The sequence below is a fragment of the Corythoichthys intestinalis genome, chromosome 14, assembly GCF_030265065.1.
Source record: "Corythoichthys intestinalis isolate RoL2023-P3 chromosome 14, ASM3026506v1, whole genome shotgun sequence".
Classification (NCBI taxonomy): domain Eukaryota; kingdom Metazoa; phylum Chordata; class Actinopteri; order Syngnathiformes; family Syngnathidae; genus Corythoichthys; species Corythoichthys intestinalis.
This window is the reverse complement of record NC_080408.1, coordinates 37,162,048-37,188,345: the sequence shown is the minus strand read 5'-3', so window position 1 is coordinate 37,188,345 and position 26,298 is coordinate 37,162,048. Positions and strand designations below refer to the sequence as shown.

Below are 26,298 nucleotides of genomic sequence, written 5' to 3'. Positions count from 1 at the left end.
TTTCAATTAAATTTCTATTTGTGTCAAGCCATTTTTAAGTTCTAGTTAAGTTTTAAGTTAGTCTAAACTGTAAGTCCTGATAGGATTTTGAGTTTTTGCACTGTTCAAAATAAATGTATGATACAGGCTGTATTGGAGCACATTAGGGACTAGTGCTACTTGGTGTTTTATCCTGCAATGACTACTGAGCTAAAATTGATAGTTAGCATTATTGAGTTTTTATTTGACACCCTCATCACTCCACAACGCTATGTTATGTTATAGCCTGTATGTAAGACACGTTAGCAACGCATCGAAAGCGGTCTTAATTAATTGAAACCTAGCCCTCCGCAGTGCTAACGTAAGGTGAGCTAGTAGTGACAGTAACGTTAATCTTATACAGTATATTAGCGTTTAGCGCTCTTTATTAGCGCTTAGCGCTCTACTGCTTTAAGATGGCGGCTGTTTGCTAACGCTGCCCAGACGCGGCCTAGTCTGTCTTTGCGCATCTAGTTCAACATACATGTGATCTCTATGAGACTCACTGGACGCCACCTGCAACTAACGTAGCATGAGCGGGCTAGTATTTAGCAACGTCGGCGTCGTTTGTAGCGGTTGTCGGCTGCAGTAAGTTTTTTTTTTTTTTGCTTCTTCCTCTACGCACGTGACATCAGCGCGTTGTCCCGCATTAAAAGTAGTCCGAGCAAAACGTGATGCTTAGAGCTGTCAAAATAAACGATTACTCGAGGTGAATAAAATTACTCGGATCAGTTTTTAAACTCGAGTTACTCGAGTTGCTCGAGTATTCGTTTCAGCTCTAAATAATACATTTAAAAAAAAAAATGAAGTGAGATTTTTCTAGGAGATATTTGAACTTCAATACAATTTGAAATGTGGACTCAGACCTCAGATGTTTTCCATTTTGAATTATTCTACCTCAGATGAATGAAGCGCAGAGGTTATTAGTAACCAGCGTTGTTAATCTTATTGATTACAATTACAAATTAATTCTCCCAAAAAGTAGAGTTAATAACTCAGTTACGTGAATGTAAGACTAATTAGTTACTTGGCAAAGTAAATGGTGTTATTTTTCTTTTTTTTTTTCCAATTCAAAAAAAAAAAAAAAAAAACATAGGTCACACTATGTGAAGTCCAAAGGGTTTTTGGGACAATTCGCCGTAGCCCAATTCTTTACCCTAAACTTAACTAGAAACAGGGGTACTGTGGATATTGCGATAACTGGATAGTAACTTCTGCTATGTTTGGAAGTCATTTCATGTTGTAAATCAACTGTTAAAGTGGTTAAAATTACTCCTGTTATTGCATTAGTTCCCTTCTGTCTACTTTCTACATGTTTTAAAACTGTTTCATCATTTAAAGATAGATTCAAGTCGAGATTTTGCCGATTTAGGAGTACTTTAGATAAAAAGTTACTTAGGTTTGCTAGGAAGGTTCTATACAACAGAGCCTTTCTGAGAAGTCTACTGCTTTAAGATGGCCGCTGTTTACTAACGCCGGCGAGTGTATCATTTTGCATCTACTTCTCTATACATTTGCTAACACCGCCGAATCCGTCATTTCGCATCTAGTTCTATATAAATGTGATATCTAGTGTAGCATCATCTGGGCGTAGTTTGTAGGCTGTCTACAGTCAGGTATTATTGGAGCCACATAGCCTTGCATCGCGTTTGCAATGGCATCATAACTCCCTTCCCTCCTTCCCACTTCCGCTCTTCTATCTCCGTGTCTCTTAAACTTTTCTCGCGTCACTCAACCAACGTAGTAACGCATAGTAACACACGCCTTTACATCCTCTGTAACGGTAACAGCGCTGCAAAGATGAGAAAAGTAATTAATTCGATTAATCACTAATGAAAAAAATAACACCGTTGAAGTCTAACGCCGTTATTGACAACACTGATAGTAACGTGTTACATTTATTCAGTTACATTTACTTAATTAACTTTTTGAGGAAAATGTCCTTCTAAAAGTAGTTTTACAAAGCCATACTTTTACTTGAGTAAATTTGTCAAAGTAACCACACCCTTACTCCGCTACTTTGGGGAATACTAGTCGTTACATTTTTCCTCTTTATTCTACAGATTAGATTTTACTTCTTTATTTTTGCCTGAGACACCAACAGTGGCTCAACCAGTTTCACCAATGAGACGTCGCAGACTCTTAACAATAATCACAAGACTCCATTACAGTGATCCCTCGTTTTTCATGGATAATGGGGAACAGAAGACGTTATTTCATTTTTTTCCCCAAACTATAATAAAAAAATTTGTATGTGTATATACAGTATACTATATATATATATATATATATATATATATTAGTGAATGGTTTTTAAGCACTTCAAATGTAACTAGGTCTGCAAGCAGGACTGAACGGGCCCTCGCAATCTAGCGCAACTCAGACGTCACGCAACTCGGACAATGTGCAGGTCAGGGTGGCGGCAGATCGTCCTCTATAATCATCTCATTAGAACCTAAGATGCTCGAAAGTCGCCTCTTTACATTCACACACCTAAGAGATAAAAACCCCTATTGGACAGAGTACCACAAAAAAGGAGCGAATAAAGGGTCGTCACGGCAACAGACAGAGACATGTGGACGTGGGCCATAAAATAAGTATTTCAAAAGGTCTTGAAACTACAATGACCAACCTGAAAAGAACTGGACATATATTAGAAAAATGAGTGACTTTCTATTGCCACTAGTTGGCGCTGTAGGGTTGATGCAAATGACCCCTACAGGACCCTTCAGAGTATGACTCAACAAGCACGAGATGTTTGGCGCAGATATGTTGTAGAAGTTATGACTGTTCAAAACTTGTGGTGAGACGAAATGGTTTCAGTCATTTTCCCTTCTCCTGTCGGACTCTTCTGCTTCCACCAAACCTCAGTATTTTTCATCAGGCACCTGAACACATGTCTTATAGCTCCCCTGATGCAGGTTTCAGGTGAATATATTTTTTTTCCTTGGAGGAGGAGCCCGTTTAGTAAAAAAAGACATTTCCTGTTCCCAATAGGGGGCGCTAGGCCTAATGGATAATGTTTCAATGCACTCGTGTTAAGGGTGGGATCCCGCACATACATGCCAGATATGAAAAAGATTGAACGTTGTGTCAAGGAGCTATTAGTCTTTTACTGAATTTGTCATTTTGCCGAAAAAATGGCCGACTTAGGTCCACGCCCAGGTCAGACCCGTGAATGAAAACTAAAGATGCAACGATACCGATACTAGTATCGGGGCGCCGATCCAGCCCGAAATGGTGGTATCGGTATCGGCGAGTACCAACAAAGACGGCGCCGATACCATTTACCGGTCCATTATTATAACATTTGACCGCAGCCTTTTTTTTTTCCTGGCGCTCACTACACTCTGTCTCTGTGTTGTGTGATGACACGTGAACACCAAGCAGCTATCGCTATTGGCCTGCTCCAGACCAATGAGAACGGGCCAATAGCCACTCCTGACCAATGACAAGGCCGCTTGGCACCGCCGACATGGCGGCGCCAAGTGGAAAATATTTCAAAATAGAAATCCCGTCAATTAAAATCAATGGCTGCATGCAAGATTTGCAGCCTGAAAGTTTCGAGATGTGGAGTTAAATCGGCCAGTTTCAATACCTCGAACCTGATAAAACATTTGAAGACGAAACGTGAACGAACACAACGAGTTTGAGCCTGCAAGAGCAGGCAGAGGAAGGGCGCTCGACCGGTCCAACAATCTCTGCTAAGTTCACTACGTCAACTTTACTTTGTCTTTTACTTAAAGAAATGCTGCAGTAATCTGTTTCCAAAGTAGGGTTGCCACCTTTCAGAAATAGAAATAAGGGACTGCCCCCCCTCCCGAAAAAAGGAGGCTAATAGAGAGACGGGATGCTGTGGTCAATTATTATTACTTATAATTGTTAGCGTCCGCAAATGCGGAAACAAGGTTGGACCTCGAAGCGGACAACAAGCGGGGGATACGTACAAGGGTTTAATGATTGCAAACAAAAAATAACACGCGATCGCGGGATAGTAGAAATAACAAAAGGAGTCCGTGACAGCAGGTCGACGAAGCTCAATACTACAAACTCGAAGGTTAACTAAGACGATAGGCAGCGAGCCAAAAAGCCAAAATAAAAACACTCAAATACCTGCACAGGGTAGAGGTTACAAACGTGTGCAGCACACTAACAGAAAAAACCCAATGCAGGGGCGTAACAAGCAAACGTAGCGAGACTATAGTGCGAGATGTCAAATGGCGATCAGCAAAGCAAATATCTCGGCAGCCTTCTCTGAGCTCACCCGTGCTTAAATGCTGCGTTGATGAGCCTGCATTGGATTCAGGTGCGACGTCAGGAACGCCCCCACTAACAGCCCAGCAACAAAACACAATCTAACCAGCAGCAGAATGTGACAATAATTTCATGAAAGTTGCACTGTTTGGCCTTTGAGAGGTTTAAAAAAGAACTCGGTTCATTCAGAGTTTATTATTATGAACTTCTTTCTTCTTTCTTTCTTACTGTTGGGCTAGTATTATACTTTGTACTAGTCTTTTTGCTATTTTGCAAAGGCAAGCAACAGCCTGACAAAGATTTTAGATCTCCTATGTCTCCTGAATAGTCTCACCAATTTTGAAGATGATCCAACTGACTCCCTCTGTGACAAGGTCTCAAATGTGCACCCTGTTAATTGATAAAAATTTCACATTCGATCAAAATACCTGATTTCCTGTTGGGTTTGGAATATGGGTTCAAGAGACTTTTTGGAGCAGTTTTGCACAAGGTATCGACTCCCCAAATTTCATTGCTCTACGTTAAAAAAACCTAATAGGAAACGCCTTTTTGAAAAATTCAAGGGGGCGCCACTGAGCCCTTTTGTTACATTTTTTTGTAACGTCGCAAAATTATCTAAATCCACTCAAAGCCGGATGTATGTGCAAAATTTGGTGAGTTTTCGTGCATGTTCAGGCCTCCAAATGTAAACTGTACTACAAATGGATAAAAATTTCACATTTGATCCAAAATACCAGATTTTCTGTTGGATTCGGAAAATGTGTGCAGGAGACTTTTTGGAGCAGTTTTGCATAAGGTATGGACTCCCCAAATTTCATTGCTCTACGTTGAAAAAACCCAATAGGAAAGGCCTTTTTTTTTAACTCCTTTCTATCGCCACTAGTTGGCACTGTAGAGTTGATGCAAATGACCCCTACAAGACCCTTCAGGGTATGACTCTCAACAAGCACGGGAAGTTTGGCGCAGATATGTTGTATATCTGCTGAGTTATGACTGTTCAAAGTTTTTTGCGAGACAAATTGTTGACGGTCATTTTCAGTTTCCTGTTTGGACCCCTCCGCTTCAACGAAACCTCAATATTTTTCATCAGGGACCTGAACACAGGTCTTAAGGCTCCCCTGATGCAGGTTTGAGGTCAACAGATTTTTTTCCCATTGGAGGAGGAACCTGTCTTGTAAAAAAAGGCATTTCCTGTTCTCACTAGGGGGCGCTAGGCCTAATGGGTAATATTTCAATGCACTCGTGTTAAGGGTGGGATACCGCACATACATGCCGGATATGAAAAAGACTGAACGTTGTGTCAAGGAACTATTAGTCATTTACTGAATTTGTCATTTTGCCAAAAAAATGGCCGACTTTGGCACCACGCCCAGGTCAGACCCATGAATGAAAACGCACCATTTTAAAAACTTAAGATCTCATATGTCTCCTGAACAGTCTCACCAATTTTGAAGATGATCCAACTAACTCCCTCGGTGAAAAGGTCTCAAATGTGCACCCTGTAAATCGGTAAAAATTTCTTATTCGATCCAAAATAACCGATTTCCTGTTGGGTTTGGAATATGGGTGTAAATGCTTTTTTGGAGTGGTTTTGGACAAGGTATAGACTCCCCAAATTTCATTGCTCTACGCTGACAGACCCTAATGTTATAGGCCAATTTAAAAATTTCAAGGGGACGCCACTGAGCCATTTTGTTACCTTTTTTTGCAACGTTGCAAAATTATCGAAATTTACAATTTTCCGCACGTATGTGCAAATTTTGGTGACTTTTCGTGCATGTTCAGGCCTCCCAATTTGGCTGTTTTCATTTGCCCTGAAAAAAAAAAATTAATAATAATCCTTTGCAAAACACTAGGGCCTTCGCACGCTTAGTGCTCGGGCCCTAATAATCCTTTGCAAAACAATAGGGCCATCGCACGCTTAGTGCTCGGGCCCTAATAATTATGATAAGTTTTAAACATGTTACTGTCCCACCAAATTGTTTTTAAACAAGAATTAAGTAGTAGAAAAATGCTTGGCTTTATTATATGCTTCATTGAGTGAGTCCACTCAAATCCGCTCAAGCTGCTCACTAACACACAATGAGTTGCCACAGCAAATGTTTAAGATATTAAACGATGATTGACGCATGCAGCTCTTTGAAGTTAGTGTCTTTGGCGACATCAAACCCAAAATTCTGTCAATTATAGTTAACTTTAATAAGAAACTCCTGTGCACACCTGACAAGCAAAGACCAGGGAGAGGGAGGGAGGGAGAGTGAGATTACGTGATCGGCTCGGGACAGCTCATCTGTATGTTTTTTAATTGAAAAAAAATCTGCAATGGACTAAGGGCGCGAAGTTTGAAGCACGAAGTAGCGACAGATCACTGTATACCAAATCAGACTCAGTCAGCATGACTCGGAAACGCAGATTTTAATCTTTCTCCCAGTTTTCACGCTCTTTGGACAATATTGCTTAATTTCTGTAGATTTCTTTTTTTCTCCTGCCCTCAGTTGTTTTTTTCCCCTTGGGCTGAATGTGGTTATGCAATGTTTTATAGTACAGTATAATATTAACAGTTTATATTGATAACTTTGTCAGTTTCAGCTCAGCCAGAAAGTTGCATTTCAATATAGCACATGAGTGTAAATACTGGTACATTACCGGTCTTCATTGCATGTCTGAAAGGATCTTTACAGTTTTAACTTGCATTTGTAGATGTAGTGATAAAACGCATTTATTTTTCCCAAACAAATTTACAGTGCACCTATGTATATATTCTGGTAGTGCTTAATGAACTAGAACCAATTTTGTTGGAACATTTAACTGTATTAAATGATACTGCTCAAGACATACATTGATCATTCACCAAACCCATAAATAAAAATAATAATCAAATAAATAAGTGAAACAACCATAACAATGTTAAAAGAAAAACAGCAAATGACAAATTCAGTACATTGATGCACTCAAGCGCCTTATAATCAGGTGTGCCTAAATGTTGGAAAATAAAATTGTTAATTTATGTGGCGCCTTATAATCCGGTGTGACTTAAAAATTACAGTAATTTTCATATCTTTTCTAAATAATTTAAAATACCTTTTCACACAGGTGCCAGGTTTTTAATGCAATGCTGCCTGAGCGATCAAAGGTCACAGGGATTCAATGTTGGTTTTCGGCCTTGCTGTTTACATGCAGAGATTACTTCAGAGTCTCTGAATCATTTGCTGATATGATGGACATTAGATGATGGCATTTATAAATTACTTGTTATTGCTCTAATAGAGTCGGGCTATCTCCTCAAGCAGTTATTCACAAAGTGCAGTATGACTGTATCTGAACTGAGACAACATACCAGTTGGTTTGGTCTGTCCGTGACCAGAGTTTGATTTGTGTTCACACCTGACTAAACAAACCACACCAAGGTTAGTAAACAAACTTGGGTTAATTAAAACAAAAGTGCTGGTTTTAAAGGGAAGTGAACTATTACTACTTGCCGGAGTGGCTGGATTTCAGATTGCTATTTGACCGTAACTGAACTAGGACCAGACTGTTTGCAACCGTAACAGAACCACATAACAGCTGGTTTGGTCTTTTAAGAAGACAATCCAATGACTGAATGTATGAATATTAATCTTAGTGGACGTCCACGTCCCTTGTGCTCCAGTTCTAATAACATAGTCAGGGTGGCACTAAAAGAGGTTCCTGTGTGGGCCACTCTGAGAGTATCCCTCGTCAGGCTGCCAAAGAGGACAGCGGCTCTTTGATCCGCGATGGCCCTCTGTACATGCTCATGTTTGCATTTGTGTGTCTCGGGTGAGCTAAAGGGAGCTTTCTCGTCTGGTCACACAGCAAAGCATGACCTGATACCTCCCTTTAAAGGTTAATCTGCCCTTTGGAGTCACCAATGCGTTCAATTTTGCTGTGCAAACGAGTCAAGCAAGGTCAAATCCAGCACGAAACAAAACAGCACAGTGCTTTTACGGAGCTGCATGGCAATAATACAATAGATACTGGACTTCCTGTAGCAAAGGTCCACGCACACAAGGAGGCCTTCAGTGCAGCCGAGGGCTACAGTTGTGGCAGCTGCGCCTGAGAGTCAGCCAGAAAGTCAGCTGAGGCTGACTGTCTCCACTATCAGGCCTAGAGGACCAGTCAAAGCCAACTCAACATGTGTAAGCATGGCATGATATCCCCACCACCGATACCCTCCCCTTAGATGCACTTCCTCCGCAGTAAACGTGCTTGACATTCTGAAGGAGCTGATGTACATTCCACACATGCTTTCAAACAGGACTACAAGCGAACACCCACAGCAGATGCCACGGGGGCATCAACAGGCATTCCTCCTTCAAACAGGAAACCCGTCTGTGCACGTTTCAAAGTGCTATTCGATGTCCCTCCGTGCTAGGCTGAATGAGCATTAAGGCCTTGTGTGCTCAGTGCTGTCGCCTTGGTGTTGAGTGGCGAGGAGGGAGGGATTGCATTGTGAGTAATCAGGTGACCGGGGTTAAGCCGTCTCACATGAGACGTGGAGGCGTCGCCTTCAGGAGTGCATCGGGGTTTTTCTTTCTATTCGAAGGTTGCCTTGTTCCTGAACCTCCTCAACATGGGAACTAATGTACATGAAGATGAACTAATATCCGTCAACACTTCAGCTTGTGTCAAAATTATTCTCCACCTTGTGTGGTCACAATGTGCATTTCCGTGAGCTGACATTATCTGTAGTAAAATTTTCAAATCGATATCAATACTCCCAATGCTAAGATCCTCCAAATCTGTTAAGAGTAGTGCAAAATCAACTTCCCACCATGACAACAATTTTCCAGTGACCTGTGGTAGTGCAAAAACAAATTAATAAAAGGTGCAGCGGCGACTGTATGGGCTGAGTATCAATACATTTGCAATCAAATATTTTATCTGGATACAACATTTCAGTTGAGATATTTTAGACAACCCTAATTATCTGTGAACAGCATTCACAACTCACTGCATTTAAAATGGTAATATTAAGGTTCCTCGTCACATTCGACTACTTTGATTTCATTCTGATCTCGAGGGGTTTGTCTCAGTTGAGTATAGTATGGAAGAGTTACGCATTTCAACTTCTGGAAATCCAGTAATTGGTTGTTGAATGAAATTCCACCTCCACGAGGTAAAGTGTGCTACAAATCTTTTTTTAAGCTTGTCAAATTGGGAGGAAAAAAATACTGTCCCTTTCATTCAAATTAACCAGCAAGATTAACTCATTTGCTCCCAAAAACGTATAAATACGTTCCTTTTTAATTGTTTCTGTGTCCCAGTCTTTTAGGTTTTTTTTAACAAGAGACATCTCTAGGTTCTGATTCAACTTAGCTCCAAAGCACAAAGCTGAAAATCCATTTTAAGCAATAAAACTGGCCACTGGAGGGCAGTAGCGCATTTGGTAAGACCCCCAACCCGATTCAACGGAACGAACTGCTGGCTGCACGGCCAGGGCACCGGCTGAAGACGACCGAATGGACGTCCAGGATGCCAGGCGGCAGACTACCGAGCAGAACAATTGGGAGGATGCCCGGGATGCCAGGCGCTGGACCACCGGGCAGAACAACCGGGACCACCAGTGCAGCGGACGATGCCGTGGTGTCCGTGCTGGAAAGACTAAAAAAAAATCTATCTTTATGAGACAGGTGGCGATGAGGGAAAAGTTTACCCTGGCCGTCGTGGCCACAACAGCTTTATCTCTCAGTTAGTTATTTGTAAATAAATTGTTACTTTGCTATCAAAAGCTCTATTTGTCTTGTTGTTTATGTTATTTTGTAAAAGGAAAACATTATTCAGATGTTTGGGATGTAACTAACGCAAAAAAAGCTGTGTTAAAGTCTAAGTTATGTTTGAAATGTATGTTTTTAGAAAAAGCTCAATTTCTCTTTTTTTTTTTTTAATCAGAAATTGGAAAATTGCTCAAACTAAGCTATTTTCTAATGATGATTTCTAAAGAATGGAAAAACGATATGATATACTGGAAAAAGAAGAAATTTCCTGAAGAAATAGAGCCTAATCTTTCTTTTGGTGGGTTCCTTGTTTATATAGCAATAGAACAGAATATTCTCTGGGCTTTGCAAAATCATTTAAGATCCAGTAAAACGGCCGAGAGTGAAGGGGGTTGCACCGGTGAAAATGGCTGGGAGTGAATGAGTTAAGAAAATGCCTGATAGTATGACACTATGTAAATATGTTGATTCGCACAAGGTGATCATTAATTTGGATAGAGAGAAAATTCTGAATAGGTTACCATCAACTGTAACTAGAAAGAAAATGAAGAAGGCGCATCCTCAAATGTTACAGTTACAAAAATAAAAGGGGGCTGCTGGCATACAAGGAACCCGTGATGACACAACACCTGAGATACAACGAAGGAATTTTGACAGCCCTAACGGCAAGCTTGTTATGAAAAAGCATGACATCTCAAGTGACAGGTCGTGTGAGCGTGCCGCTAAACAGCGCAGAAGCACATGGGGCCATTGTCAATGTAACATTTGATGACATCCGGTTCAGACCACAAAGCTTGACAGCTTTGGACTGTCTCCGTAACCCCCATCATGTTAAACAACCCCCTGAACAAACTCCTCCCTTTCGCATTCCAAACAGCCATCAGCGACTGGACACAGTCGCATTAGGAAGGCCTCCTGAGCTGTGCAACAGCACGTTAACCCGGTTTGGCAGGAAGTTAGTCACTGTGACAGTGGTGCTGCTGCAGGCCAATGGGACAGGCCGCGCATAGCATCTCAATGACCACAGAGTCCACAGAGGGAGTTTTAAACCCTCCCGGCCATGCAGCTCTCACCCACTTCCCTCCATCCACCCACAAAGGCATTCAGCCTTTTCATGGGGAGATGATAATGGGGCGAGAGCTGGAACAGGGCCCCCGTGTCGGAGCGCCATAAGTTGTGGCGGCGGCGGCTTTGTGGTGATGTCATGCGTGTCCATGGGAGCGCAGTGTGCGGCTGTGGTTCGACAAAGGCGCCCGAGGCCCGGAAGAAATAACACAAACAACAATAAAGACCCAGTCATTTAAAGGAGGCCCGATTTGCTCCCATTTCCACTGCAAACCGAGATAACATATTCTGTTTGGACTTAAATTGACATTTGCGACAACTTGTTTGAAGCACTGCGACCGTTTCAGATCAGTCTGGTGGCCTGGGAATCTATGGCCCGTGAGAGCGTTTGAGATTTGGCACACTCTGGACTGGTGACATTCAAACTCCCATTTAAACCCATTGAAAACTCAGCATTCAGCGAATGTTGTAGGAAGACGGGAGTACCCAAAGAATGGTGGAAAACCTAAGATCTGTGAGGTAGATGTGTTAACCAAAAGTCGGACATGCTGCCCCCCCCCCCCCCCCACAATTTATTTTAATCAGTTCAGTTTTTTTTCACCTCTACCACTAGTCTGTGCACCCTTGAGGTTTCCACAAAGCAGCAACAAAGAAATGGAAAACAACATACCTGCATAGAACCGGAGCAAGGAGCCCATTTCTGTGTTAAGCCCTTCCTCTTGAACTCTCCAAGGGTCCTTAAATCCAAGCTTATAGAGAAAGTCATTCTGGATCTGCAGGGGCCTCTCATCTGGGCTAAGCCTCCTGACTGCTTCGCCGTGCAGCTGAACATACAGCGTAGGGCTGGACTCCTCTGAAGAGTCTCCATTGCGACCAGAGGTCAGCTCTGATTTGCCAACACTGCGATCTTGGTCTTGGATGTCAGGTGTGTTACCTGTGGAGCTGTCTCTGGACAAGGAGCCGGCACTACTGCTCGCAGGCAGGCCATTGGGTACGCCACACTGCTTGTAGACAACACAATTTGAGAGGGGATCCAGGTTGGCGCCAGATGCGGGGCAGTCAAGCTCTAGCTCATCTGAAGAGCTGCCGTACATGTCGTGGCCCTCTGTGGCGCTGTCGAATGATGGGCTGAGGATGGACGCATCCGTGCCCAGAATCATGTCGTCGCTGAGAGAGTCCCTGTGCTCGCTGAGCCGGGCCCCAGAGCTCAGGTCGTCAAAAGCGCTGCTCTCCACATCCGAGCCGGAGTTCAGGCCATAGCTGTCTGTGCCGTTCCTATGCTCCGAGTCATCATCATTAGGGGTATCCACGTTGGAGTTCAAGTTCAAGTCTGACAGTGAGCAGGTGATGTTGTCTTGGGACTCCGATTCAGGGCTGAAAAGTTTTCCATCCTGTTGCCTCTCATCCGCATTTGTCATTAATAGCAGTCTCATTTTGTCACCTGGATGACCTCCTAAATCTGTGGGTTCCAGGCTAGATAAGGGATCATATTTGATGCAGGAGTCTTCGGTGACCTTGCACAGATTATAGTTGTACTCGTACTTGACGCTGCAGTTGCCATTTTGGTCCATCTTGGGGTTGTCTTTGCTAAAAATACGCATGACAGAGCTGGACTTGCCGCAGAGTTTACTGAGGCGGCTCGCGACCTCGCCGGCCGTCGTGTCCGCGGTGCAGAGGACCGGCCTGGGAGACGAAGACGTCAATCTATCGTAGACGTGTATGGCGCCTCGGTGGAGGTCGGTTCGCACCCACTCGCGGTCGGCGGGCTGCAGCTGCATGTTCGTCCTGTGCTTGAGCAGGGTCTTGCGGTCCAGACTCCGGGTATGCAGAGAAACAGAGGAGAGGGCCGTGCTCATCTTGGCACCACCGCAGGCTGCCGTGACAGCCGAGGAGGCGGCGGCGGCGCCGGACGCGGTGGCGGCGGCGCTGAGGTTCCGCTTCAAGCGCCTGCGTCTCAGCAGGGAGCCGGAGTTACCCGATAATCCTCGGCCGTTCAACGCCACGACGCGGCCCGCCTGGGGAACACCGTTGCCGTTTTTTGCGTCTGCCAAGGAGGGAGCTAAATGCCCGCCGGTCGCTGCTGGAGTCCGCCGGCCGGTGGACACTCCGCTGGGCTTCTTCGTTAACTTGCCTCCATCGTCAGCTGCAGCATGCACACTCTCCATCTCTGCCAAGGAGAAGTCCCCCGCTCAAAATAAATAACGGTGCGCACTTGGTTCCGCCGACCGCGTCTACATTTAAAAGCCAGAGTAGGTTCCCACCGTGGTGTATACCCGCCAAACGGGCGGCGTCGGTCACTTGTTCCACTAGTCGACATTCACTCCTCGCCTTTCCTTTCCCCTATCGTCTTCTCCTCCGTAGCTCCGAGGGAACATTTTACCGATAAAAGTCGCTGGGAATAAAGAGGCAATCCGCGCAGGGACATATCAGGGCGGAGACGTGACTGCGCGTCCCGCTTGGACCAAAATACACTGCTCGAATATGCAATGAACGTCAGCCGACCTCCTACGCAAATGCCTTCTGATGTATATTCATGAGGAGGAGTTAAGATGGCGTCGCCTCACAACAACAAGACGGTGCATTGTGGGAAATGCATTGCATAGCCTCACTCTCTCACTTGTAAACAGCTTGAGATGAAATGCTTAAAAACTACATCTCCCATTGTCTAAGCCCAGAGTCACGTGAGCCGGCTAGCGCAAAGCAACGTTGAGCGAGTTAATAACAGTTGGTTTAGCTTAGCTCCCGTTAGCCACGCACATTCTCAACAACTGTCATCTGTTGAACATCAGCAAAGTTAAAAAGACGACGGCCCTACTGTAGTATGCGCCGATAAAGTAGTAGAATCCTCAACGGTTGACAAAACAACCCTAGGCGGCATTTCTTAAAAGCGGTGAAGCGATTAATTTGCCATCGGGACGCCATTTCACACGCCGTCAGCCTACTGGCATGTAATACCATGTATTCATTTCATTGCGTTTCCCGCCCTCTGGAGGACAAAAAGCGAATTTATATTTTTAATCTAAGGCCACAGTGATCCTTTAGGCTCGGAGGGGTACTGTAATTATCTAAAAACGCATAAAGGTGAAATCCTGTTAACGGCAATGAGAATTAATATGACGTTATTTGTGTAATTGTAATCCTATTATTTGACCGAAAGAGGCACAAAATTGAAACACATTCAGAAATGGGATTTTAATTGGCGTTATGGATCCTTTACATGGCGTTCTGTATTCCAAAAGTATGTGTCTGTGTGTTGTGGTGAGGGTGTTAAAAAGAACATATTGAAATCTATTAAGATTTTCCAATTACTGCGCGAAAGGAAAAACATTATTGCTTTGTTCATTTTCCTTTCGTTTTTTTTTTTATTCAGTAAAATAAAATAAAAAAATCCTCATGCAGGTCCTGGGAGGTTACGTTTTTATTGATTGTCATGCAGACAATCAAAAGTAGAGTGTTTGGATTCTTAGGATTGTGTTGAATTTATAATAATCAAAACATTAAAACAGTATGGGAAATGCTCACATTTCCAACACTTGTGAGGCTAGTTGCCTCTGTGAATCTGTTACAATGTAAATTGATTTGTGCTTCAAAAAAAAATACAACACTCATGCAAACCACACAGCTTGAACTCATTCTCCAAGACAGAAGACATACTATATTTCCCCACACCTGACATATATTTCACATGTTAATTCAATGGAATACAGTGGAGGGGAAAGTGCAACTGACTTGAACTGAGAGTTTCAAAAAGTTTAAAATCAGTCCATTAAAATCCATTTACCGTCCAGAATTGTCATGATGTTCATTACGTATTGAGGCTGATAATTGGCTCAGTGGTGATGACAGCAGGAAAAGTCATCTTGATGTAGTAAACAGTTAAAAAAAAAATTATAATCACCAACCAAAAAAATGACAGCTTGGAATGTTGTTAAACCCTTCATGAGCAAAGGCTATTGCTAGCGAAAAGCAAAATGGAAATCAAAATTATTGTTACGAGAGATAAATACCAATATAAAAAGACGCTGCGTTAAGTCTTGCTATTGGTATCAATTCCAACATACTTCCACACAAAAAGCAGGAACTTGTACATTTAGGCCTCTATCCCCTGCCCAAAAACCCATAAAAAATTGAAATGATATAAAAACATACACACATCTGTTAGATGCATTTTTTTTTTTTTTTTTACATAAAATGTACATGAATACCTGACACGAGTGAAGGAAATTTGATTCGTGGACTTGGCTGTTATAAACAAAATGTACATTTGTAGAGAGCAAACCCTCAGGATTCACAGTAAGCGACTTGGATGACAACATTGTTGGTACAGTACAATGTATGGGAAGAACAAAACTGCAGACCAAACCCTAGAGGGCCCTTTAGCATAGGAACCAAATTAACTATTGCACATTGTGACATGACACCCCTCCCGACCAATACGGTAAAAGATGGATAGGACCCTCACAGCAAAGTAGCGCCATCAAAAGCTCCGAGAGAGGACGTCATCATCATCAAGAAGAGGTGTTGCGTGACATCCAATGGTGCCGATGAAGACTGAAGCCAGCAAACAGACAGGGGCCTGCTTGAGAGCGAAGCTGGGAGATTTTTGAATGAGCTAATTTCACAAATTGAAGAAACAGGAGGGGTTGCATTGACAGAACTTATATGCTACTAAAGCAGGTGAACTAATTGGTGGGAGTAGTACAGACTCAGTTGTCCCGGATCTTGGAGATTGGGGGGAAGGCATTTCAAAAAGACATGGCCTTATTGACAAAAACGGGCACCGTTTGACTGTCCAGCAATTAAGGTTCTACCCCTGCAGCACTGCTTGACACAGCGATGGTCTACTATGGTCGGTGAAACCTGCCAATAAAAAGAAAACATTTCAGATGTACTACTGAAATAACATTTCAGCACCTTGGTGCTTTGCTACAACATCTAAAACCAAGGGCATAAGTTTGCATATGGACGGTAGGGACATAACACTACCAACTTTTCAGGAAGCTCAAATTGTACCCAACAACTTTTAAGCAACCTTATCTGCATTATAATTATAAAATGACTTCTGTTATATAGGTCATTTAGATTGTCTTCCCACATGTTGTAAGGATAGAATTGACCCGACTATTATTAAGACCTTATAGCCTAATGTATCACATTTGATGCACTTAGAATTTCATTATTTTGAGACTAATTTAGAATTTAGAAATTTATTAAAAAAAAAAAAAAAAAAAAAAAGATGGATGCAAGTGAACACATGCATCTGCAGGTCCCATGAGAAAAAAAATCTGGATTTAGCTAGCGTTATAGATATTAGAGCACTTATTTAAAATATTCATTTTGATTGTCCCTTTTTTACAAATTTGAAAAAAGTACCTTTAGGACCTTATTTTTTAAATTTTGTTTGGGATTCTCTGACAAGTGCTTCATGTTGTAGGCTTTAAAGGGTTACGTGAATTACTTTCATTATGTTCAGATCTACATTGACCCCTTTTCACTTGCTGAATGTGCCAGTCCTTTTTTTTCCTCTAACGCATGTTGTATTGGCTGATGACTTCACCCCCCCACGCCCCCACCTGCAATCACAGCACGACACAAAATATCCTAAACACAACATGCCGCCTCCTCCGCCCCCTTCGAAGATGAGGAATATTACAAGTTTTTTCTGCTAGCAGCAGCCACTATAAGTAAAGTAAAAATTTCAATGTCAATGTTGTGGAAGTGTGGAACACACCACACATTTTGCTACTGAAAGTCCGACCTGCATCAGAGTTAGCATAACATTAATCTGTGTGAATTTCCCAAACTCGAGTAGGAAGCTGCTTTGAGAGAAATATCCTCATGTATGTTTTCTACAGTTAGCATTAATTAAACTGAGAAATGTAGTGAAGCGAGGTTTACCCCCTTCTCCCTAATTTTATTTTTATTTTATTTATGTGGTCTTAAAGCAGCCCAAAGGAGCTTTTAACTTTTTGTTGAGTGTGGCTGTGCTTGTGGACAAAAGCAGTAGTGTTTTACCTGAAGGAAGGCTCAATTTTTATTTATTTTTGTTATTCCCTGACTGAAAAGTTGTTTCAGTTATATTTCTTTATTTAGACAAAGTTGAGTGTTCTTAAGACAAATGTTGAGGTCTAACGAGGCTCCACTTGTTACCTGTATTAATGGCACCTGTTTTAACTCACTATGGGTATAAAAGACACCTGTCCACAACCTCAGTCAGTCACATCAAAACACTATGGCCAAGACCAAAGAGCTGCACCAGAGACAAAATTGCAGACCTGCACCAGGCTGGGAAGACTGAATCTGCAATAGGTAAAACACTTGGTGTAAAGAAATCAATTGTGGGAGCAATTATTAGAAAATGGAAGACATTAGAGCTGAAACGAATACTCGAGCAACTCGAGTACCTCGAGTTTAAAAACTGATCCGAGTAATTTTATTCACCTCGAGTAATGGTTTATTTTGACAGCTCTAAGCATCACGTTTTGCTCGGACTACTTTTAATGCGGGACAACGCGCTGATGTCACGTGCGTAGAGGAAGAAGCAAAAAAAAAAAAAAAAACTTACTGTAGCCGACAGCGCTACAAACGACGCCGACGTTGCTAAATACTAGCCCGCACATGCTACGTTAGTTGCAGGTAGCGTCTGATGAGTCTCATAGAGATCACATGTATGTTGAACTAGATGCTAAATGACAGCCTAGGCAGCGTCTGGGCAGCATTAGCAAACAGCCGCCATCTTAAGGCAGTAGAGCGCTAAGCGCTAATAAAGAGCGCTAAGCGCTAATAAATAAGATTAACGCTACTGTCACTACTAGCTCACGTAACGTTAGCCCTGCGGAGGGCTAGGTTTCTATTAATTAAGACCACTTTCGATGCGTGGCTAACGTGTCTTACATACAGGCTTTAACATAACAGCGTTGTGGAATGATGAGGGTCTCAAATAAAAACTCAATAATGCTAACTATCAGTTTTAGCTCAGAAGTCATTGCTGAATAAAACACCAAGTAGCACTAGTCCCTAATGTGCTCCAATACAGCCTGTATCATACATTTATTTTGAACAATGCAAAAACTCAAAATCCTATCAGGACTTACAGTTTAGACTAACTTAAAACTTAACTAGAACTTAAAAATGGCTTGACACAAATAGAAGTTCAATTTAAAAACGTGGGGGAAAAATCCTAACTTTTAAGTGATGTGTGTTATCAAGCGTAAAGGCATTTTTAGGTATTATATACACACACACACACACACACACACACACACTTTTTTAAAATAAGATCTAAAGGTTTTTGAGTGAAAGCAGTGAATTAGTCTTTGTTTTTTCTAGTTACATCTGAGATGCAATTGTTAGCTGTTTTCAACAATATACATCAAAATAAAGACATTGATTGACTGAAAATGATGAAATGTCTTGTTTTCTCATGTATATTTATAATTGCTCTTCACCTAAAAATACATTTGTTTTATCCGATTACTCGACTAATCGATAGAATTTTCAGTCGATTACTCGATTACTAAAATATTCGATAGCTGCGGCCCTAGAAGACATACATGACCACTGATAATCTTCCTCGTTTTGGGGCTCCATGCAAGATCTCACCCTGTGGCGTCAAAATGATAACAAGAACAGTAAGCAAAAGTCCCACTACCACACAGGGGGACCAAGTGAATGACCTTCAGAGAGCTGGGACCACAGTAACAAAGGTTACTATCAGTAACACAATGTGCCCCAAGGGACTCAAATCCTGCTATGCCAGACGTGTCCACCTGCTGAAGCCAGTACACGACCAGGCCCATCTGCGGTTCGCTAGAGAGCATTTGGATGATCCAGAAGAGGACTGGGAGAATGTGTTATGGTCAGATAAAACCAAAATAGAACTTTTTGGTAGAAACACAGGTTCTCGTGTTTGGAGGAAAAAGAATACTGAATTGCATCCGAAGAACACCATACCCACTGTGAAGCATAGGGGTGGAAACATCATGCTTTGGGGCTGTTTTTATGCAAAGGGACCAGGACAACTGATCTGTGTAAAGGAACGAATGGATGAATGTCTCCAGAGATTTTGAGTGAAAATCTCCTTCCATCAGCAAGTGCATTGAAGATGAGACGTGGCTGGGTCTTTCAGCATGACAATAATCCCAAACACACAGCCAGGGCAACAAAAGAGTGGCTTCATAAGAAGCATTTCAAGGTCCTGGAGTGGCCTAGCTAGTCTCCAGATCCCAACCCCATAAAAAAATCTGTGGAGAGAGTTGAAAGTCCGTGTTGCCCAACAACAGCCCCAAAACATCACTGCTCTAGAGGAGATCTGCATTGAGGAATGGGCCAAAATACCAGCAACAGTGTGTGAAAAGCTTGTGAAGAGTTACAGATAATGTTTGGCCTCCGTTATTAACAACAAAATGTACATAACAAAGTATTGAGATGAACTTTTAGTATTGACCAAATACTTATTTTCCACCATTATTTGCAACTAAATTCTTTAAAAATTAAACAATGTGAATTTCTGGGTTTTTTTCCCCACATTCTGTCTCTCATGGTTGAGGTTTACCCATGTTATGGTTATGTTGTTATACTTGTATAGCGCTTTTCCACCTTTCAAGGTGCTCAAAGCGCTTGACAATTACAGGTCTCTCATATCTTCAAGTGGGAGAGCCTGCACAATTAGTGTATGACTAAATACTATTTTGCCCCACTGTATGTAAAATGATCTGCCAGTGCTTTAGTAAGTTTTACTCAGATTTCTTGAAGAAAAATAGCTGGCTGAAAATAAGTTTTACAGACTTATTTATATAGTATATATTTAATCTTAAAAAAGCTTCTTTGTCAGAAATGTTCTTAATTCAAGAATAGATATTGTTCAAAACATTCTTTAAAAGCAAATTTTTCTGGCTCTAGATGAAAAATGACAAACTTTTAGATGTATGGGCTTAATAATAACAAATAGCAATATTTACTTAAGTGGAATAATGTGAGGTATTAATCTGTTAAATAGTCTTTAACACTCAAAACAAGATGGAGAAAATTATTCGACTAGATTTAAGAAAAAGTATCAGATTAAGACTATATAAATTTGCAGTGTGAAAGTAACAGTCAATACATTTATTTTGCATTGATCATTTAGCCTATCAATTAGATTCATATTCGTGAGAAATGTAGCCCTGACCCCCGTTCACCCAATCTGTTTGGTTTTAATAATGTCCCGTCCACAGCGAAAAATGTACATGCAGGTTGTGCCGTTATATCGTCCCTACCAATATTGAGACCAAACCTACGCCTTTGTCTGCTGCATCAATTTACCAAATGAGCCAATGTACTGTAGTTAGTTAAATAACAGTAGAAAAATCCCAATACTAGAAGTCAGGTGTTTATTTGCGTGGTTAAATGACTGCACAGAAGCTTCATTTAGAAGAAAGTACCCATTACCTGGTTAAATGACGACTGGACTCGTGCACTTCCATCTCGTTGCTTTTAAAGTCGTTGAGCTCTTTTCGTATAGCTGCCTGCAAATGATACATCCACAAAAAAAAGAGACTTGAGATGCACAGTAGACGTTTTCTTGTTTAGTGGTAAATTCCAATTTAGGATGTGGAAATATTTTATTGAAAAGGAAAAAAAAGGACAAATCTAGCCTGACAGCCTGGTGTGCTTTCATCTTCAGAAAAGCACAGCAGGCTAGATTTAAGGATACATCCATTGACAATTCATATTTTGGGGGGCTTTCAAGTGGCACATCTGAGATAAGGCAGCATGAAGATTGAAGATTAAAAGAAAAAAAGGCATAGGATCTACTTTTGAAATCTTAATAAATCATTTCGTTTTCCCCATGTTTAAATAAAGCAATAACAGATGTGTGTTACTTGTAGTGGTGCAACGGTTTGCGGTTCAAAGCCGAACCATACGGTTCGCCCTGTACGGTTCGATACACCTTTATGAAACGCGGCTTTTCGGTTTTGCAATTAATTTATTCCGAACACTTGTGGAATGAATTGTTCGAGCTCTGTGTGCGACGTGAAGCACAGCTGTGGAGAAATTCCCGCCCCGCCGCAAGTAGATGTCCGATCGCTGTCAAACACCTGTGTAATAGAAGCCGAGTAACGCCCTCTCTCGCTTTCGAGCGAAGTGAAAGTTAAACAAGAAAGAAAACAAAAAGCTATGGCGAGCGGAGGAGTGGAGAGACCAAATTTTGAGGAAGCACTGGCTTCTTTCAAATCTGCGTTGTGGCAACATTTCGTTTTCCCCGTGGACTACAATGCGGTGGGAGGGAAAATAGGAGGGAGAGAAAATATTGGAAAAAAAACAAAACAATTTGCAAGCATTGCTCAGCGCTTGTTCCCTATGCTAATGGCAACACTTATAACATGACTCCGCCACCTAAGCCGGCATCACCCACAGATTCACTTTGTCAGAGCAGGACAACCCCGGAGATGACACCAGTGAAAACACACGGCAGGCTTCGTTGATTTATTTGCAACGCTTGACACGCGTTACATTGTTTCCTCGCGCACATATTTCTCCAACAACGTACTCCCCGACATTTATGAAATGTCACGCAAAGCCATCGAAGATGACTTCGCTAAAGCACATAGTTTCGCCATGACCACTAATAGTTGGACGTCCCGTGCTACAGAGTGCTACTACCTAAATGTGACAGTCCACTATAATTCATAACTGTCAAGTTGTACGGTCTCAGCGTAATATGTACAAGTGAGCACTGATTTTTAAATGTGTACGCCGTACGTTACGTTCAAATTCTGTACGTTTTTTGTGCATTACGTTTTTTTTTCCTCCGTTCCTTAACATGTTGGTTGAATGACGTGAGAAAAGTCAGACGCACGGAGAGGGAAGAGTGTTTGTTGTGACACTGTAGCAAACGCGATGCTAGGCTAGGTGCCTCCAATATTTCCTGACTGTAGCCGACAGCCTACAACCTACGCCTAGATATCTCATGCATATAGAACTACATGCGAAATGACAGACTCGGTAGCGTTAGTAAACAGCCGCCATTTTAGAGCAGTAAACGTCTCAGAAAGGCTCTGTTGTAGTGAACCTTCCTAGTGAACCTAATTAACTTTTTTCTCTAAAATACTCCTAAATCGGCAAAATCTTGACTTGAGTCTATCTTTAAATGATGAAACAGTTTTAAAATTTTCACGTCAAAAGTACACAGAAGGGAACTAATGCAAAACGGGAGCAATTTTATCAACTTCAAGGGTTGATTCAGAACATTAAATGACCTCCAAACATAGCAAAGGCAACTTTTTTTTTTTTGAAAAAAGAGGGGGGGAAAAAAAACATGAAAGGTAACACCAGTTACTTTTCCAAGTAACTTTTTCACTACTGTGTGTGTATTTCAGTAGTCAGTCACTAAACTAGCCAAAGAGCTAAGAGGCATTTTAACAGTCGAACATGTTTACATTTTAAGTGTTTATTTCATTTTCTTAAAAGCAAAATAAAGGCAGTTAAAAATAAAAAATGCAAAAAGCAAACCGAAACCGTGATCCCAAAACCAAGGTTCAAACCAAACCGTGGGCTAACTGAACCGTTGCACCCCTAGTTACTTGAAATTCGCACAGCGAATAAAAAATAACACATACGTTAGAAATGAGTATTTGAACCTTTACAGTAAATCTAACCTTAGTGGTTCAAACCAATAATACAATTTGATGTTGGGAGAACAAAAAAGCTTTGCCCACTATAAAAAGAGTAATGCCAACTTTTTTTTTTGCCGTGTCAATATATTGTAGCAAAGCCCTTTAAATGTGGTCGTCATATTTATTACAAATGCATCCATAAATATTTTGGTGTCATTGACCCTCAGCAGTGCGCGTAATAGTTTTGAAAAAACTTTCCCCCAACCACGGAAGTACAAAAATCTCTCCGGCAGGGGGCACTGTGATGCAAGCATACATTCTTTTTAATTCAGCGTCATCTATTGTGACTGATACTATCTTACTGTACAGTACTTCTATTTGACGTTTGGTGTGAGTGTCCCTGAGTGATAGATATGATGATGCCATTTTAGTAGGGATCATTATTAAACAAAAATGGAGTCAAGTTTGACGATTGCTGAAGTCATTGCTAATGTACTACTTTCTATCCTACCATGTATACAGAGCTCGTAGTGTTAAATGTAAACAGGTTTGTACAAGTTTAATAACATTAGTAAACCGGCAAAAAAACTAGAACAACTGTATTTCTGTCAACATTCAAGCAAGTTAATAAACATTAAAAATAGGCGTTTGCTTTTTCTATTGGTGAAGCAGTAAAATTTATGAAAATGATACTTTTGTGGTAAAGAAATTGAAACTTAAATTTGAACCATTACATAGTGATCAGTTTTCATTCACATGTAGAGTATGTTCTGGTTAAAAAATGTTTCAGTAGAAAGCCTCAGTGCACACAAACTTTGTAAAACCTGTAAAAAAAAAAAAAAAGTGATATTTTAAAATATTTTCATATTCAATGTATTTTGCGTTACTTTAGAAAAAAACATTTCAATTTACAATCAAGTTATTACTCCTTATCAAAATGGAGCAAACATAGGCAATGAGTTCCTTTAAGAGCGAGGCAAAATATTAAAATGCGCCTTTGATGTTGGTAACGGGAAGTAGGCATGTCAGCAGCGCAGCACTTGCAGCTCGCCGTCCCGCATCCCCGCTTGTCCGATTACTCCCTTACGTAACGGTAGCGATTGCATAATCAAAACAGTCAGAGCCCCTGTGATTTCTGCGAGTGGTCCTCAGGTGTGATCTCGCATTCTCAAAAGGCGCACAAGCCAAAGGGAAGGCAAAGGAAGGGGGCCAGCAAGGGGAAGAGAAGAAGGTGAGGACACAGCATAAACACTTGTGGCTGTTTATTTCCTAAAGTGTCTAGTTTGAAATAACACAACTGAGAAACTCTTATATACCTATTTCGGAAAATGTTAGAAGAGCAAAGCTAAGTATTCTAAACTTTTTATGAGTAGTGTGTGTGTGTGCCTTGGCTCAAACTCAGGCTCTGCCCCCTGATTGTCATGGTAATGAAAGCCAGACTTGCCTGTGGCCCAGCAAATATATGGGCCTGACTCAAGATCTGGAAACTTTTATTTTGTATAGAAATAATAAATGCTTAATATGTCATTGACTACCATTGATGGAATTCCTTTTGACTGGAAGGGTTGACACCCAGTTTAAATGGCCTGGACGTCAATCGCTGTTAACGGTACTAAAAGATGCTCATTCAGTGCAAGCCCCTCCTACGTGAAACAGATTTGACGTAAATCGTAATCAGTGGCAACCAATGATAAACGTAAAACACTACTGACCTTGTCAGCTGCGGTGAGACGGGTCCAGGGCTTATCCGCCCGCCGGTCGTAGTCCTGCGCGTCGGAGACCTCCACGTAGTCACTGAAACGGATGAGAATTTTGGCCTGTCTCAGCTCTTCCACTGTTGGCCTCTGGCTCAGCTAGAACAACAACAGCTGGATTAAAAAATGCGCTGCGCTTTCATAATATTTTTCATAGCCGTGTATGACCACAAACCATACGCAGTTTCTGATTGGATGGAGATAAATCAATCAAGATAGATTAATTTATTGATTGAGAGATCGAGACAAACTTTGTCATTCTGGTATGCACAAGTCAATACAGAACAAAATGTCGTTGCATTTGACGCGCAGTGTTGAGAGGGTTAAGGGTCTTAGCTCTTTCATGTTGCTGCAAAGAGTATTATCTATCGGAGGTCATGATTTTTTTTTTGGGGGGGGGGGGGGGTTCATTTAGAACAAAAAGCTCACCAGGCGTGATATAGTACAGTGGTATGAAAGGTCTTAGCTCTTTCATGTTGCTGCAAAGAGTATTATCTATCGGAGGTCATGATTTTTTTTGGGGGGGGGGGGGGAGGGGGGTTCATTTAGAACAAAAAGCTCACCAGGCGTGATATAGTACAGTGGTATGAAAAAGTATCTGAACCTTTTGGGATTTCTCACATTTCTGCATAAAATCACCATCAAATGCTATCTGATCTTTGTTAAAATCACACAGATGAAAAAACTGCCCGCTTTAACTAAAACCACTCAAACATTTATAGGTTGTCATACTTCAATGAGGCTAGTATGCAAAAAATGACAGAGGGGGGGAAAATAAGTGAACCATCACATTTAATATTTTGTGGGCCCCCCTTTGGGAGCAATAAGTTCAACAAGACGCTTCCTGTAGCTGCAGATCAGTCTGGCACATCGATCAGGACTAATCTTGGCCCCTTCTTCTCTACAAGACTTCTGTAGTTCAGTCAGATTCCTGGGATCTCTGGCATTAATTGCTGTCTTTAGGTCAGGGGTGGGCAAACTGGTCCTCGAGGGCCGAAGTGGGTCCTGGTCTTTGTTCCAGCTGATTCAGCACAGACAGTTAAAACCAATGAGGTTTGAGCAGAAACAAGCACCTGATTGCAATCAACTGATTGCACTTGTAAGTAGACCTGTCGCGATAACAAATTTTAGTGTGCGATAATTATTCTCATAAATTGCGATATGCGATATTATTGCGCCTCCCCCAATTTTTTAAAAACTAATTTACAATAACACAGTGAGAATACATTATATATTAATAGATCAAGTACACCCATTTAAACGCGATAAATATTGACTAAATTCAAAAATACTTTTTAAGAAATCACTAAAAACAATAGACCATGCCTCTTAAGTAAAAAAAACAACAATATTGATACCGCACAGAAACACAGAATAAATAAAATGTGTTTAAAAAAAAAAATTGCACTTAATAACTTAAGCATTTAGGCAAATGAAAACTTTTTCCGTCATAGCCTCTGCAGCGGTGTTCCATAGGGATGCAACAATACAGTTATGTCACAGTTCGGTACAATTTTTGATACGAGGGACACGATTTTTGATCCGATTCAATACATTTAATGCTAAAAAAATTAAAAAAAAAATTTTTTTATTTTTATTTATTTATTTATTTTTTTCTTCTAACGAGCAAAAATTAAATTGGCATCACATAAACATGCATTTTAGTGTTTAATATTTATGTGCTTACTTCTTACTGATCTGAAAAAAGTTTGTATAAAAGTGCTGAGAACAATCTTTACTGTTTGTAAAGTGAGGCAGGGCACACTGTTGACTGCTACAGCTCTCTTAGCAGCTAGGTTTACTACATGAATGAGCAAGACATCCTATTTGTGGTCCGAATCCATCTGTGTCACGTACTGAATTAACAATATTTGC

The 26,298-nt window shown here is 41.3% G+C and overlaps 2 protein-coding genes across 3 annotated transcripts in view; both read right to left on the bottom strand.

Moving 5' to 3' along the window:
• phlpp1 (PH domain and leucine rich repeat protein phosphatase 1) overlaps positions 1–14,120 on the bottom strand; it is a 99,194-nt gene extending 85,074 nt beyond the window's left edge. Inside the window, exons 1-2 of the mRNA XM_057857946.1 lie at positions 13,334–14,120; positions 11,743–13,239 (exon numbers count right to left, since the gene is read on the bottom strand). Of these exons, the coding sequence (XP_057713929.1) occupies positions 11,743–13,237 (1,495 nt within the window). The 5' untranslated portion in view covers positions 13,238–13,239; positions 13,334–14,120. The remainder of the gene's footprint in view (positions 1–11,742; positions 13,240–13,333) is intronic.
• Positions 14,121–14,301: 181 nt separating this feature from the next.
• Positions 14,302–26,298, bottom strand: part of LOC130930183 (phosphatase and actin regulator 1-like) — a 150,737-nt gene continuing 138,740 nt past the window's right edge. For both annotated transcript variants that reach the window (XM_057857948.1, XM_057857947.1), the window contains exons 10-12: positions 24,382–24,522; positions 20,502–20,578; positions 14,302–15,932 (exon numbers count right to left, since the gene is read on the bottom strand). In XM_057857948.1, coding sequence (XP_057713931.1) covers positions 15,917–15,932; positions 20,502–20,578; positions 24,382–24,522 — 234 coding nt within the window. In that variant the 3' untranslated portion in view covers positions 14,302–15,916. The remainder of the gene's footprint in view (positions 15,933–20,501; positions 20,579–24,381; positions 24,523–26,298) is intronic.